General features: G+C 36.7%; 1 protein-coding gene across 2 annotated transcripts in view; it reads left to right on the top strand.

The window, feature by feature from the left end:
* The window catches only part of podn (podocan), a 48,546-nt gene that overhangs the window by 12,069 nt on the left and 18,603 nt on the right, over positions 1-17,874 (top strand). Inside the window, exons 1-4 of one of the 2 annotated variants that reach the window (XM_056449684.1) lie at positions 589-667; positions 5,142-5,173; positions 5,263-5,356; positions 7,868-7,932. In XM_056449684.1, the coding sequence (XP_056305659.1) occupies positions 5,168-5,173; positions 5,263-5,356; positions 7,868-7,932 (165 nt within the window). In that variant the 5' untranslated portion in view covers positions 589-667; positions 5,142-5,167. Of the gene's footprint in view, positions 1-337; positions 668-5,141; positions 5,174-5,262; positions 5,357-7,867; positions 7,933-17,874 lie in introns of those variants that run through there. The other variant, XM_056449683.1, reaches the window with a different exon arrangement.

The raw sequence follows: 17,874 nt of genomic DNA, 5'->3' as shown, positions 1-17,874 counted from the left end.
ATTTGACAAGTTAACCTAATAAACCTAATTAAGCCTTTAAATTGCACTTCAAGCTAAATACTAGTATTTTGGAAAGCAACTAAAATATTATGTACCGTCATCATGGCAAAGACAAAATAAATTAATAATTAGAAATTAGTTATGTTTAAAAAAACAGCACTTGGCAAGTATTTGAAACAATATTAAAATTCCAAAAGAGAGCTAATATTTTGGTCTTCAACTGTTTGTCAAAGTTCAAAGCAAATTAAATTTCACATGTCAGGACCCCTTTAAATTGACATGATCATTGTAATTCTTCCAAGTTTTTTTAATTACATCTTTTCTTTTAAATACTCAGAGCTGGTCCAGTCCTTCAGGAGTTTCTTCCACTGTTGTTTGTCCCGAGTGAAAGTGTTGAGGCGCGGGTGCGATGGATGAGCGGTGCGGGCTGCTGGAGCTCATGTGTTTGCTTCTGCTGGGCTGGATTCTAGTTGTTCGCGGTCAGACAGAAGCCGATCTCCACCTGCTGGATGAAGAGGAAGCAGAGGAGGTGAAAAATGCAGAGGAAAAGGTATCCTGTCCGGAGAAATGCAGCTGTAGTGGCGAGGGGGCAGTGGATTGTAATGGAGTGAGTCTCTCTGAATTCCCGCAGGATTTATCCGAACAGACCCGGCAGCTCTCACTGCAGGTGAGGGAAGAAAAAATAAGTGGATACATTTGTTTGTACTGAGATGATTAGTACACACTCTCTTTTCTCTTTCAACACCCGATCATAAGAATATATTATCATAATAATAATAAAAAACTTGTAGACTTAGTAATTTAGACTTGTCAAAGCATCACAGGCTCATTAGGAAAATGTGCCCAGGGCTACATTTTGGAGAACTGGGAAACATGTGCTCACGGGTACATATGGTTGCATTTTGTGTGTAAAATGAACGCTATTATGGCCCTTTTTACAAGATTCTGATGTCCCTAGAGTGTGTATATAAAGTTTCATCTTAAAATACCCCACAAATAATGTTGTATCACTCTCTGCCTCTTTTAGACTTAGATCCTAAATTTCGGCATTTTGATGAGTGCCACTTTAAATTCAAATGAGATTGTGCTCTTTTCAAAAGAGGGCGGAGCTACAATGCCTCTGTGTCAGCATAGTGGCAGATTAAAAAACTAGACTAAATTCCTATGCTAATGAGGGAGAGATTAATGGGCGGGGCTTTCTCCCTCTTATGACACATATAAAGAAAGAATGTCAATCAAAGTGTTTCTGCAGACTGCTTTTATCTAGTGGGATTATAAAAGTAGAATTAGTAAATTGTTATAATTAGAAGCTGGTTATAGTCACAAACAATGGTGTTTAAACCCTTATAAAAGTGATTTTTGCATAATAGGTTCCCTTTAAGCTGAATATTAGTATCTTGCAAAATCTCAACTAAGATATTAGTGTACTGTCATCATAGCAAAGTGGCGAGGGGGCGGTGGATTGTAATGGAGTGAGTCTCTGAATTCCCGCAGGATACCTCTGAACAGACCCGATAGCTCTCACTGCAGGTTCATGCGTGGGTTTGTTTGCAGATTCCTCTGATAGATTGGCAAGCACATTTTCCTGATCATAACTTGGCAGAGTATATTTTTGAAGCATTTCAAAATGTTTAATATGTAGGAGGTCTGGTGTTCCCCCTATTTTAGATGCCCAAATAGGACCATGGTCATGCAAGGGACCCCCTCAAAAGACAGTTATAGTGTTTTTTGAGACTCTACTGTAAAACAAATAATTAATAAAATAAATAAATATATTATTGAAAATAATGTTTTTCTTGTTGAGTTGTATTTTTTTGTACTGATTAGAATGTATTTAGTATTGATTTATTTTTATTTTACCTTTTTTAATCTAATGTGTATTTGTTTGTTTTATTTAATTAGAATTGTATTCATTTATTTTAATAGAATTTTGGTTTTTTTATATGTTGATTTTTTTTTTCCTATAATTATTTTATAATCATTACAACTAACAGGGTATTTTATTTATTTATTTTTTATATATAATTTTTTAATATATGTTTTTGCTTTTTCTTTTCTAGCAATATGTTTATTTGTTTTAATAAAATAATATTTTTTATATTTATATTGTACACTTATTGCTTATTTTTCCAAATTTTCACTTATTTTAATTTTTTTTACTTATTTATTAATCCTGTGTCGCCACAGCAGAATGAACCGCCAACTTATCCTGCACATGTTTTACGCAGCGAATGTCCTTCCAACTGCAACCCATCACTGGGAAATTATTACTTATTTTAATTAATTAAATTATTTAACAATTTATTTATGAATTATGAAACATTACCATTTCCCGTTCATCTTCTTTTTGAATCAGTTTTTTTTTAAATAGAAAATGTATTTAGTGTTTCGAAAGAAGTCTCTTTAGCTCACATAGGCTGAATTTTTTTGCTAAAAAATATAATAAAATAAGATTGTTAAATATTATTACAACTTCAAAAAACCTGAATATAATTTAATATATTTTTTATATAATTTATTCTTGTGATTCAAAGTTAAAATTTTAGCATCATTCCTCCAGTCTTCATTGTCACATGATCATATAAGCACATTATACAGTCAAAATTATTTGCCCTTTTTCTCTTTTTCAAATATTTCCCAAAAGATGTTTAAGAGAGCAAGGACTTTTTCCCACAGTATTTCCTATATTTTTTCTCCTGGAGAAAGTCTTAATTTTTTTATTTCAGCTAGAATAAAAGCAGTTTTTAATTTTTTAGAAATCCTTTTAAGGTCAAAGTTATTACCCCTTTTAAGCTATATATATTTTTGATTGTCTACAGAGCAAGCCACTGTCATACAATGACTTGCCTAATGACACTAGCTTGCCTAGTTAACCTAGTTAATCCTTTAAATGTCACTTTAAGCTGAATACTAGTATCATAAACATTATCTAGTCAAATATTATGTGCTGTCATCATAACAAAGATAAAAAAAAAATCAGTTATTAGAAATGAGTTATTACTTCTTTCTTTTAAAGGGCACCTATGGTGAAAAAATCTACTTTTCAAGCTGTTTGGACAGACGTGTGTATGTATAGTGCATAGACCGTCATATTGGGGTGATATAAACACACCCAGTCCTTTTTTTTTTTTCAATTTAACAACAAAAACAATGGACCAATTGGAGCGGTTTTGAGACTGACCGCAACTTGGTGTAGGAGTGCGGTCCCCCCGCCCACCATTATTGATTGACAGGCGCGCATTACCATATCCTCAGTTTCTTGTTTCACGTCCGCCATTTTCACCATGTGAGTAAAAGCGATGTCACCAAAGACACACCCTTGCTCTACTTTTGGATGTAAGGCTCATTGGGCTCAACAAGAGCCTTTATCGTCTTCCTGCGAATGAGCAACAGAGATTTTACATATAGCGGACATTTGCGTTGAACACGCAGTGAATGCGACGTATTGAGATTCGGGCTATTAAAAACAGCTAATACACCCCAAGTCTTTCAGCACTCTCTCTGAAAACACTCGATTGATCTCAGCTGGCGGATCAACATTCACCACATGATCACTCTCATCGCCATTGTTTGTAACTTTAGGTGGGTTTGCAAACATGTGAACTTTTCATTGCGTCTTCCTCAAACTTCAGCTGTTTACATTTGCCGCAGTCACAGAAGCTCCCTGTCATCTCAACTAGGTGTGGCTGGAAAGAGTGAGCGCGTTGCCTCACATGCACGTCCCTATATAACAAATATCGAACTTGCCTTAGTTATAGCCTCAGTCAAAGTTAATTCAGTGTGTGTGGTTATTAGTCTCGCTGTACAAGCTCGGAACTTTAAACGCGCACACAGTTGGCATAACTATGTTTAGTTGCTGCAGTTTTGTTCAGTGCAGAAACACGGTGTTGAGAAACATTTACAATTAATTAGCCGTGATGAATTAAAGCGTGGTTAATAGTGAAACCAGTTAATTCAATTCACCTTTATTTGTATAGCGCTTATACAATGTAGATTGTGTCAAAGCAGCTTCACATAAAAGGTCATAGTAAATAGGAACAGTGTAGTTCAGTTTTCATTGTTTAAGTTCAGTTCAGTTTAGCTCAGTTCAGTGTGGTTTAATAATCACTACTGAGAGTCCAAATATTTGTTCATTACATCATTACATCCCTATACGGAGGACGCATACATCGTTACACAGCGGGTGTAAAACTATACAAAGACACAAATGATTGTGTAACTACCACTCTGACACATTCAAAAACAACGAACTGTGGACACGCCCCCAACATGACACTTTTAACACATTATAATAAAAAAAATCTGAATGGTGTTTTGAACTGAACCTAAACTGGCACACTCAGAAAAACCATATTAATATTAAATCATAAATAAGGGGTAAACTAGGTGCCCTTTAAATAGAAATTGAGGAAAAAGAATATACAGGGTGGCTAATAATTCCAAAGGGGCAATAATTCTGACTATACCTGTATATGCTATTTAAACATATTTTAGGTATACATAACCAAAAAATGTTCACCCTCATGTTATTCCAAACCCGAATGTCTTTCTTTGTTTTATGGAATACAAATGAAGAATGCAGAATGTCCAGATTATTATTATTATGATTATGATTTATTTATTTTTAATGGGGCTTTTGAACTTCAAAAATGACAATAAAGTCCACTATAGTAGTTCACATGACTGGTGCATTACAATGCAATCCTTCTTATCGCATTTGATAGCTTTTTGTGACCAAAAAATTATTATTATTGATAAAAAGAAATAAAAATATCATGAGATTTCTGTTATCAAATTAAAAAGTGCAAATAGTATGAATTTGTATTATGCTTTTCTTGTCATTTTGAAGTTCATTCATAGACTTACTGTAATAAATGCTGGGTTCCACACAATTCCTTCATGTCGTCCCAACACAAATTGATTAAAATAACCTAATAAGTTTTACATATTTAAGTGGATTGAACATAAAACATTTAAGTTGCCCCGCTCCAAAAAATATCAAGAATTGTGTTTATTCAGCTTATTTTAAATGAGCAGTTTAAACAAGCTAGAAAAAACAATCCTTTTTTGAGTGCTCTTATCATTGTGTAGAAACCAGCAGCTGGGACGTTCTGCTAAACATCTCCATTTGTGTTTCACAGAAGAAAGAAAGAAAGATTGGAACAGCATGAGGGTGAGTAAACCGTGACAGATTTAGTCTATTTATATGCTGTAAATCCCTTTAAATATCATCATGTTTTTTTTTTTCCTGCGATGTCCCAGAATAACCAGATCAGCGAGGTCGCGCTGGAGCATCTGTCCCGTCTTCAGCAGTTGGAGACCCTAAATCTACAGAACAACCGGCTCACAACACAAGGTACAACTGGTTGGGGGTCAGTGGAGGACGACGGCTGGAAAAAAACAAACTGAATATTGTGTGTGAGGAAGAGATGGAAAGGAAAATCTGCTGTGTTTGGATTCGTCTCCTTCCTGCATGTGTGGTCAACATGGCTGCTTCAATAGAGCAGCAGAAGTATTCGATTAGTCTTGTTTGAAGAAATCATTTGGCTAAAAAAGAGAAAATTCGGTAACACTTTAAAATAATGGTCCACTAGTTAATCTATTTACTAACATGAACAAACTAGTATTGCATTTATTGCAGTATTTATTTATGTTTGCTAATTTATTCGAACTCTAGATAAGAATATTAGCATAAACTTGCAAATTAATGCTAACTCATCTCCCCCTCCCCGGCTCTTCACTTACCGATCGCATCTGATGTGGCCTGAATAACCAACACAATCTCACGGCAATTCGTAACTTTTTGACTTAGTTGCTAATTCCTACAAATTCGTACGATCTAATTCGTACAATTTAGTACGATTTGCTCATCCGCCAATGACGGTTGGGTTTAGGGGTGGGGTTAGGTGCCACGCCTCCTTTTTAAAATCGTACAATTTCGTACGACTGAACTCGTACGAATTCGTACGAATTAGCCACTAAACTGTCAAAACGTAAAATACTTACGTTTTCTCGTGAGATCAGGCTGGAATAACAGTACCTTTGTCCCGCCCCTGCTTATAAGGTATAATAAAATGTGTTACTACTAATTACTTTTTTGAAACATATTTTTCACGTGGGTTTAAACAAGTAAATCTATTAAAATTATTAAAATATATCTTATTTTTTACTACAAAATGATCATGTAAAATGTATTAACTTTAAAGAATATCTAAATTAGTGGTAGCGCAGTGGGTACAGGGCTTGACGCTTACTTTTTTCAGGATTAGCACATGCGCTCCTAAATTGAAAAATTTAGGAGCCTATTAAAGAATTTTAGGAGCGCAATGGAAATCTATAAAATTCTAATGTCTAATGTCTAATAAGTGCACACGAGGAGATCTTTAGAAGCAAAGCAGTTTCATTCATTTAATACAATAAGTACAATAGGTTTTATTTTACTGTATAACAGCTTAAATAGGATTTAATAATTATTTATAATTTAAGCTGTGGCATAGCACGTTCGCCTCACAGCAAGAAGGTCACTGGTTCGATCGTCAGCTGGGTCAGTTGGCGTTTCTGTGTGGAGTTTGCATGTGTATGAGTGTGAATGAGTGTGTATGAATGTTGCCCAGTGATGGGTTATGGCTGGAAGGGCATCCGCTGCGTAAAACATGTGCTGGATAAGTTGGCGGTTCATTCTGCTGTGTTAATAAAGGGACTAAGCCAAAAAGAAAATGAATGAATAACTAAATTAAAATTTTGTTCATGGACGAAAACATAATGTGCTGGAATTTGGTTGGAAAATGCTGTCATTTACTGAAAAGCGATTTTATTTAACTGAGTAAACTAAATAAGACAACATTAAGATCCTGAATTAGTTTATTACTCTCAATCTTACAATTAGACAGCGTAAATTCTGTTTTCTTTCTGTATGTGGATGTGTGAATAAAGTAAACTAAATTTATTTATGTATTTCCAGCACCAAAACAGGGGTCACGGTGGCGCAGCGGGTCGCACGATCGCCTCAAAGCAAGAAGGTCGCTGGCTCGAGTTCCGGCTGGGCCAGTTGGCATTTCTGTGTGGAGTTTGCATGTTCTCCCCGTGTTGGCGTGGGTTTCCTTCAGTTACTCCGGTTTTGCCCCACAGTCCAAAGACATGCGCTATAGGTGAATTGAATAAGCTAAATTGGCCGTAGTGTATGTATGTAAATATTGGTGTATGGGTGTTTCCCAGTGTTGGGTTGCAGCTGAAAGGGCATCCGCTGCTTAAAAAAATACGTACCTCCCGGGATGTATTCCGCGGTCTCCAGAAACGTCCACAGGCCTACGTTTTCAGAATGCGCCTTTCAGGTTGCACAATCCACTAGCAACCGCAAGTGAGTTTAAACAGCTAAACAGGAAGTGACGAAGGAAGAATTTATAGGCAGCCAGGAGTCAGCTGACTAGGTAGGGTGTGGCATCAATTGGAGCAGGGGCAGGACCAAGCAAAGAAGCAAGTACACAAGTAACACTTCCTAAAAATAAATAGAGCAGAATTAATACATAAGGGGACATAACAACAGGGTTGGTAGCGGTGCTGGAAATCCTTGAGTTTTAATCTAGTGTTTTCAAGGTCATTTAAACTGCTCTATTATTGACTACATTTCTACAGCTCTATTATTGACTACAAATATTGGTACAGAATTTGTAAAGTTGTATTGAGAAAAACTTGAAGTATTTTGGCAGTTTTTTTCTTAAAACATTAACAGAGAAATTCAATTCTTACATGTTTTTAAGTAAATACTTTCCAATAGTTTTTTTATGCTCCATGTATAAAGGTTATTACAAATCCTCGAAATTGAAATTGAATCAAGCAGTAACGTGTGTTCGTGTGTGTTTGTGTGCAGGCCTTGAGGATGAAGGGTTTGATATTCTGGAAAGGCTGAGCTATTTATACCTGGCCAACAATAAGGTGAGTCATCGCCGCTGTTTATTCTCATTGACTTTCTTGAATGCAGATCACAGGCTCAGATGGGAAATGTTCAAGATTTATGTTCATTTGATGGAGCCATACACTACAATCTGCTTCTCCGACGCACATAGATAATGTTAAGAAAGGTTTGTCACTTTACTTTGTTTTCAAGACTCTTTTATTACAACTTCAGGTTGTTTTTGTTCTGTATCTTGGCCCCATATTGCTACATTATAACATTTCATCTGGCACTTCTGTTTGCCTTTGTGGTCCTTTCTGCCATGGGCGGATTTAGTTATTTGGGGGCCATTACATCCATGGGGCCTGTTATTAAGGACTGGGTTGCACTAGTTACTGTGCCAACCGTCTCAGTATGTATATTAACACTATTGATGTCCAATAACCAGAGATGTATAAAGTACTAGAGACCCAGACTTAAGTAAAAGTACAAGTACTCTATCAAAAAGTGACTTGAGTAGAAGTAAAAGTGCTCTTTAAGCACCATACTTAAGTGGAAGTACTAAAGTATTCAACATTTTTTGTACTTAAGTATTGCAAGTAGTTTATTTCAAAATTTACTACTCAAGTACTGAAAGTAAAAGTACAAGTATTGTGTAATGTAGTTATTAAAGAATGCAGTCAAAAGACATCATATTGTTTTGTTTATTTTAAATCTCTTTTTTGGGGGCACGTCATTAAGCAGAATGAAAAGAAACATGACTTACAATACTGTTTTTCTCTCACGCTTGAACCACAGATCTGACCGATTATAACAGCTTTAACACACACCTTTCAAAGTTGTGTGTCACAAAAACAGTCCATAATCCACTCAAAACGCTATTGAAACCCATTTTCGGAGCACAAATTACTGGTTGTAAACGCTGTAAACGAATGTTCTAATTCACTTGATTTTGATTTTATTGTAAAAAAAAGAAAACGTGTATATTACTGTGTTAAATGAAAATCTGAAATATTTTATGGCTTATGGCTATGATTTAGTATTCAAAAATGTTTCATTTTGATTATGTTTTAATTAAATTGGCCTTAAACTTCATATTTTTATAGTATATTTATTCATTCTGGTACTTTTACCATAAACCAACATCTCAACCATTTGGTAGAGGCTGATATTTTAGAAATTATGGGATGTGTTGGGGGAAAATGTATTGATTGTGTTAACTAGCGACATTAGGAGTTAAGAAATGCAATAAATAAAAAAATTCTATTGTTTTTTTTCTTGGTGTGACAGTTAAATGGTTACTTGTAATATAATTGTGTCCTTTAATACAGCAGTAATATATATGAACTGTACCTTTAATTTGACCCGCTCAAAGAAAACACTCTTTCTGAATGTATCAAACAAAACTCATACACAGAAGACAGCATGAGCATTTATAGCAAATAAACTAATGTAAATATTCTCCCGCCTGCTTTTTAAACGCTGACAGGCAAGGTCTTACACCCCTTTGGTTATTGTCTTCACCTTCTCAACAGAAAGGGCTGCTATCGGCTTTAGAAATGAAAGCGTTGTTCACTGATGGCGGGAAGAACAGCCGCGGTTACAGTCTATGTATGTATAATACGCGGTTATCACAGGTAATCTATAATAGACACAGTGGAGAAAACTTGCACCTCATACACGCCTACCAGGCCAGCGGGTCAAATGTCCAAAGTGAGAGAGGCAGAGATGGAGTCTCACAACATTTCTCTGTAGTAGTGAAATAGCGGCTCGTGTGCTGTGCCGCCTTCACTCGCCCTCGCGCCTCCGTCCTTCGCCATAGTATTGCGACACCGCACATAGGAGATAAATGACGTCAGTACGTAATAACCCGTTATGATCTATTACTGAACCGATATCGACCATTTTGACACCTCTAGTAACGAGTAACGATGCAGCTCATAAAAAATCTATCGGAGTAAAAGTATTAAACTCATCGAAAATATGTACTTAAGTAAAAGTGGAAGTAGGAGAAAAAAACAATACTCCAGTAAAGTACAGATACTGCCTTTTAGTACTTAAGTACAGTAGTGAAGTAGTTCTACTTCGTTACTATACATCTCTGCCAATAACCATGAAAGAAAACATGGATGTACTAAATTGTTGTCCAATATTATCCAAATGAAACAAAAACATAAATCAAATGAGCGTAGGCCTGCACAAAATATTAATGAAAGAGAAGTTCACAATATAGAATGTAAAGAATGTAATGTTGATTGCACACAAATCAACAAAAAAGAAACTATTATAAATAGTCCTTTATATATATTCAGACACCAGGAGGTTGAAATGAAGCTGGTCTTTGAGCTACAGTCTCAGGGCCGTTGGTGCACAATGAATCCTCCCGCGATGAGTAGGGCAGGAATTTCAGTCAGTAGTGGTTGGTGCTGAATAATTATGATGCTGCTTCATACGACTCTTGCACATGTGTGGTTGTTTCTCAATGATACACTTTCAAGGATTGTCACAAGCGAGACTTCAGCACAGCGCTTAAGCGTTATTAAAACCTATCGCTGTCAATCCACATTATAATACGCTCTTCTGTAGTTCACAAAGTGAAGGTGCTGCAGAACGAGACAATAATGTACTGTATTTCCTGCGTAGCAGATGAGATTGTAGTTCCTCTGCTTTTACATCGCCATTGCTGAACTGATTCACGTTCGATTTATTCATTCGGTTAATACTGAACTGATTCGCGGTCGATTGATTCACTCGGTTGATTCTGAACTGAACAGATTCGCGGTTGATTGATTCACTCGGTTGATTCTGAACTGAACTGATTCGCGGTTGATTGATTCGCTCGGTTGATTCTAAACTGAACTGATTCGCGGTTGCGTGACTCACTAAATACGCCACACCTTTTTTTTCTAAATCAGAGACGACATAATCGTTGTACAACACCTCTTTTAAATGTGCATAAGCTGAACAATGGCTTTTTTTACAGGGCTCAACAAACCCATATGTACCATTTGTATGTTTTATTAATTTATTTTTATGTACGATGTGCGATGTGATCCTGGTTTAACATCTATGTTAATCCTGAAGCATCATTTTTGTTTGAAAATGTATATGTATATATATGTATCAGAGTTTTTTGCACCATCTTCTTATTTTACATATTATAGTCTGAAGTATGTTATTGCAATTTTTATATTTTACAAGACTTTATAAGACTTTATTTCAGTTAAAAGTGACCAAATTTTTATTGCAATGTTGCAATGTTCTTTTTTTTTTTTACAATTCAGACAAAAACAATTTTTATTGAGCATTGAGAGTGACCTATTTTAATGTAAATAGTAAAAATGACTATTCAAATCTCAAAATTTAGTTTTCTCAATTAATTTATATCTCTTAACTGTTTTACCATGTGTTTCTTTCATAAAATAAAATAAAAAATAAAATAAAATGTATTTAGTAATTTTATTTAAAACAACTGAGTGTAAACTCTAATGTATTATTTTAAAATATTTAATAATAATAAAAATATATATATACTTATAATTTTAAATAAATTATTAATTTTATTTAAATATAGAAATTAAGGTTAATAAAGCTTATTGCAACTTTCTATCTCATAATTCAGACATTTTTGAAAACTCTTTTTTTTTTTACATTCTTTGTTGACATGTATTAGGAGTCACAGTCTGTCATCCATTAAGAGTAAAAATATTAAAGATAATATAACTCTTATATTCAATTCAATTCACCTTTATTTGTATAGCGCTTAAACAATGTAAATTGTGTCAAAGCAGCTTCACATTAAAGGTCATAGTAAATTGGAACAATGTAGTTCAGTTTGTAGTGTTTAAGTTCAGTTCAGTTTTATCTCACCTTTTACCTCAGACCTCTGCATATACATCTCGCAACACTTTTTTTTGTTTTATCACTTTACCGTACGCTGTCAGAACATAATGTACATTTCTCTTATTACAATGGTTGATTTAAATCTTACTAATAGATCTTTTCTTAGAATTGCTTTTATAAGTTTATATCTCACAGCTCTGCAGATTGACAGATATAAACTCATAATTGAAAAAGTAAACTTCATATAAACTTCACATTGTAAGGAAGAAAGTTTGAATTTTCCTTTTATTTCTTATATAAAACAACAAGCCTTCTTGCTACACTGCAATATCTGTTAATTAAGTTTCTGTATTTAGTGATTTAGAAGTGTTTTCTGTTTAATAACAGTTGTGAATTGCATTATAGGATGTTGATCTCTGCTCTGTCGACTTTTAATGTTGAATATTCAACTCTACAGTTTGACAAAGTGACTTTTGTTGACTTTTTTTTACCTCTTATATTCAATTCAATTCAATTCACCTTTATTTGTATAGCGCTTATATAATGTAGATTGTGTCAAAGCAGCTTCACATAAAAGGTCATAGTAAATAGGTACAGTGTAGTTCAGTTTCTAGTGTTTAAGTTCAGTTCAGTTGAGCTCAGTTCAGTGTGGTTTAATAATCACTACTGAGAGTCCAAATACTGAAGAGCAAATCCAACGATGCGCAGCTCTATAGATCCCGAACCATGCAAGCCAGTGGCGACAGCGGAGAGGAAAAAAACTTCACTAATGGCGGAAGTGAAGAAAAAAAACCTTGAGAGAAACCAGGCTCAGTTGGGCACGAGCATTTGAATTTCTCCGCTGGCCAAACGTCTCGTGCAGAGCTGCAGTCTCAGTGGCGGAGGCTGGAAGCTGGCCTCAGCGAAGACTCGTCTGTCTCTGGAGCGTCACAGGAATCAGTCTCATGTTCTCCACTCCTCCATGACCACCACAGTAGCTGCTCAGGATTCGGCCTGGTCCAGGATATGGAAACCTTGGGACCATCTCGTCATTGGTCTTGGATCGAATCAGTAGCCGCATTTCCACTATCGGGCCAGTGCGAGCCAGGGCTTTAATCGGGCTAGGCCGGGCCAATAGCCCGGGAGGTTGAGAAATGAGGCCGAAATCATGTCGCGTTTCCACTGTCGGGCTAGTCGCTCGCAGCGCGTCACGCAAACACCGCCCCCAGAACGTCCCCTGAATCAAACGTCACCCAACCCGCCCACTTCAGCGGGAACAAAAAACTCAAATTATAACACAAACACAACCTGGCATCACTACGAGAGCTGGAAGATAGAGAACACCGAAGCGATTGTTTATTTACTGTTTGTGGTCTGTTGGTGTAAGGCCAGACAGCGATCCCTGGATAAGGACATTCGAGTTCGGCGGCATTTACTTCGAACACAGATTTTTTTCTTCTTCTTAGTGAGTTGATCAAGCGCGATAGCAAAACAAATGTAAGGGAAGAAAGCATCTTGTCTCCTCTTTACCTGACAGGAAAACTCCGCCTTTGTACGTAACCTCGCCCCGAAGCCCCAGTTGGCCCTCCTTGGCCCAAGGTATTCGGCGGACCGAAAAAGGCCAGACGCTGGCCCCAAGGAAGCCCCGCTTTGGCCCGATTACGCCCCGGAAGTGATAGTGGAAACGCGATTGGCCTTGGCTCGCCCTGGCTCGCTCGCTTTAGGCGCGATAGTGGAAACGCGGCTAGTGACTCTGCATAGTCTGAGGGCCTCGGGAAGAGTATCCCCAGATGGAAATGGAGAATAAAGAAAATAATTAGCGTAGCTGCTGTTCATAGTGTATATAAACAAGATGCAGAACCTGTGTGGAAGCCCCCTAAGTGGTGCACTAAGTGTATGCTTTACTGAACAGATAGGTCTTTAATCTAGTTTTGAATTGGGAGAGTGTGTCTGAGCAAGTTAAGCAGTGTGTATGTAAGTGTATGTCTGTGTATGGTTATAAGTCACCCTCTATCTATGCCGAATTAATGATGACAGTTGACTTTGTTTGTTAAATTGTTTGAGCGTTGTTGAGATGTTTAAATGAGTCATGTGACCGTAGTACTCAAAAGAGACTCTAGACGCACCTGATCACTGTTAACCTGATGAAGGCAGATCCTTGCTGAAACGCGTAGGTTTTTTAAGATTTAGCCATGTGAATAAAGGCTTTTTAAATTTTCCAGATTTTTCTTGGACTAATTTCTGTTGTTGTTTTGACTTTTATTGACATTTTAGTAGTTTGAAATAATAATATAATATCATATAATTAAATGGAGAGAAAAAAGTTTGTAAAATAGCTAAAAATGCACTGGCAGTTTATTACAAGGCTTTTGTAGCGTAATATACAACACCAACCCAGACAATATATCACTTTAAAATATTATAAATGTTCATAAAATTCACTTTTTCCAACTTTTCAAAGTTCTACAATGTTGTAAGAATGATCAAAGTCTCATAATGCAATTCAAAAGCAGAAATAAACAGAGAAAAATAAAAACATGATTCACAAAATACAGAAAACTGCTAATTAATGCTAATTTTATTTTTAGTGTTGGGTTTTCTGGGTCAGTTTTGGGTCATTTTTTTGTAAATGATTGTTTTTAAGCTGTTCAGAAAATGCAAATGTCACATGTGATTATGTAGCATGAATATTTTTTTAAGATGCGTTGACATCTAGAGCATATTTGCAAGTCAAGACGGCCACTGTCAAGGCATCTAGCTCTCTGCAACTCTCACATGGTCGCCCACTGAAGCGACAATCTGATACTCAATTGTAAAACTTGTCATCACCCTAAATGAGAGACATTTGATTAGCTTTTATATAGCACGTCATGTCCTGTGCTGTTTTAACGAATGCCATTCCAGTCAATTTAGTTATTTGTTTGCATATTTAGAGATTTTTTTCATATTCTATATAAAACTAAAGGATTTAGAAATCAAACTTTCTTTTTACCCCAACGCAATTTAATAGAGCACTATAAAAGTATTTGCTTTAAGAGCCTCTATTTTGCTTTATAAAAGGTCATATTTTGGTTTAAGGGGTCTTCAACAACAGGCTGATATGCAGGCAAGGTCAAAAAAACACGTTCATTGTCTTATAATATTCGTTTATTTTTAGCTAATTATCCCATCGACTCCCATATGATTCGTTCAGGGATTCATTTGTTCCCACACCCTTTCTTAGCAGGAGGCTAATCTGCACTGATTGGTCTGATGACCCAATCTGTTGTGATTGGTCGAATGCGTTCAGCGCGAGACAGAGAAAAAATGCCCAGCACGCCGATTAAGTAGCAGAGTAAATGCGAGAGCCCAATGCAGGAATGCAGTAAAGCAATGCAGTTAAACACCAGCATATTACTCTACTCTTAAACCTAACTCCAAGTAATAACAACGACACACATTCAGCATTAACCCACACAGGGGCAAAAGTTGAACTGTTTTGAAAACTGACCACGCCACAAGTGAGGAGCAGCTGATGATGGCCATAGCAAAGGCAAACGGCAGAGGATCGCAAGTTCAGAAACGCGTTTAAATCGGTAAAGGAAGAAGCACGTGTCGCGTTTTCGACGTGGTTTTGGACACGATATGTGAACAGCCCTATAGAGGTTTAACCTGAGAGATACAGTACAAGCACTGATCTATAATGGATAAGTGATTACCAGTCGTGCGGGGGGATTACAACTTATAACACACAATTAAACACATGTTTTGCAAACTACACAAAACGAGGCAACAATTTTAATCACAATTAAATATGTTATGATCTGGAGGAAGAAGGAACTGGTCAATTTGAACTGTAAAAGTTACTGACAAAGTCCTTTAATAGCAAACGGCCGACGAATACCGTGTTGCAGCGTAGGTTGTTGTATCAAAAATCAGAAAAATGACAGGAACAAACAGCACACGGTTAGCTATACTGTGGTATTGTAGTGAAAATAAACTTTAACCCTTTATTCCCCGCAGCCGAATCTCCATCTGTCAATGGTCGTCATCTTCGTGTCATGATCAGTCCCGTGATCCCCCGCGCTCGGCTAGTGTCTGAAGGGAAAGGGCGTTCACATTTGACAGAATCTGGAACTATGTATTTGGTGATGTACCGTATCAACGCTGACACGTTCAAGCAAAAGATCCGAACTCAACATGATTCATTTATTCAACTCGGAGTCGACTATTTTGTTAAAGAATCAATAGTTTTGATCACGGTGCACTTTCATTTAACCCTCAGCTAGATGTTTTCATTCACTTAGAGCTGTGTTACACGCATACAAGGACATAATAGGGGCTCTTTAATATTTGCAGCCTAGGGCTTTACTTCTCACCATGTATTGTATCTTTTCTAAAACATACAGTATAGTGTAAAAGCAAGTTTATTACTAAGAAAACCAAAACAACCAAACAAAATTAAATTCTAATTGAACACATCACATCACATAAGGTAGACATCTAGTACCGTCCTATCTACAGTATTATTGTGAAAAGGCAAAGCTGAAAATCTACGGTTAAAGCACCACCCAGTGGTCAAAAGCTGCAGGTGCACTTACTACTGCTGCAGCGACTGCAAGCATGGCTGCAGAGGGAACATATTGAAGTGGTGACCTCTGTAAGCAGGGCTGCGCTCGGTCAGTATCTGGATAGCAGACCACATTGGAAAATTAGGTTGCCGGAAGTGGTGTTAGTGAGGCGAGCAGGGGGCGCTCAAATACCTGTCAACATTGGGATGTGAAAATAAGGGATATGCCCACCATAATAAGAGATTCCCCCGACTCCCCATACCCCCCCCCCCCCCTTCACCTTTAAAAAAATCCCCAAATTACTAAATATGTTCATTTGGAGCCGTTTCATTGTAAATAAACTGTTAAATGGCCAGTAAAATGTTTTATTATTAATATTTACAAAAGAAAAATTAAATAGTATACATCAGCTGCAAATACATTAGCAAACAGTTCAGCTTATATAATAATAAAAATGAATAGCTATTATAATGAAAAAGATTCAAGCTATCAAATCTCATTAGCCATTTCTTCACTGTATAACTTACACATTCTGATTAAAGAGCAACGAATGAATCTCATATTTATTTATTTTTTTTCATTTATTTACATTAAATAACAGGTGTCACTTTAAAAATGCACACATCTAACGTTATAATGAAAGCATTCGATTGCTTTCCTAACTTTTTATGCTCATTTAGGACGACATTAGTTGTGTTTCGAAAAAAAACCTACCAAGATCGAAATCTTTAGATATTAATATTATTAATTATGTGTTTATGTCTGTTCAAACACGCACCCAAAACCCAGACTTTCGCTCCGCTTCAAATTGCGTGTACAGAATCTGTTTGGAAAGCAGCGTATTTTTATCACTATAGAGCACGTCAGCTGACAGTCACGCACTGCTATATGACTGTTTTAAGGATTGCATATGAAGGGCACCTGTAATGAAAAGGAAAGGGAATCCTGTGGTCTTTATATTTATTTCAGTGTTTCCATGCCTTAACAAAGCAAAAGCACAGAACAGACTCACATTTAAGAGTAAGGGGCGGCCCCTGGTGGCTCGGCAGTATGGGTTGCGTATAGGGAGGCTCAGCTCTTTAATGTTTATTTGCCACCCTTCAGAGAAAGACTGAAAATACGGGAGAAATACGGGAAAATACTTTTACAGGATGATAGTAGGATATAACTAAAATACGGGAGAATCCCGGGAAAAACAGGAGGGTTGACAGGTATGCACTCAACCTGCACTCTGTGTGGGTCCTAACGCCCCAGTATAGTAAAGGGGACTCTGTATTGCTCAGTGAGCGCCATCAATCAGATGATGTTGTTAAAAATCCCAGGATGTCCTTCAAAAAAGGGTATGGGTTTAACCATACCTGCCCAAATTTGCCCATTGGCCTCTCTCCATCATGGCCTCCTAACCATCCTCATATAATAATTGGCTTCATCAGTCTGTCTCCTCTCCACCAATCAGCTGGTGTGTGGTGTGCGATCTGGCATCGCATCGTCCAAGTGGATGCTGCACACTGGTGGGGATGAGGAGATTCCCCCCCAATGTGTAAAGCACTTTGAATGTCCAGAAAAGTGCTATATAATTTTAAGGAATTATTATTATTGTTATTAAGGTAA

This window comes from Danio aesculapii, chromosome 23 (assembly GCF_903798145.1).
Source record: "Danio aesculapii chromosome 23, fDanAes4.1, whole genome shotgun sequence".
Classification (NCBI taxonomy): Eukaryota; Metazoa; Chordata; class Actinopteri; order Cypriniformes; family Danionidae; genus Danio; species Danio aesculapii.
Note: the sequence above shows the minus strand (reverse complement) of the source record. Positions and strands in the feature narration are given on the sequence as shown.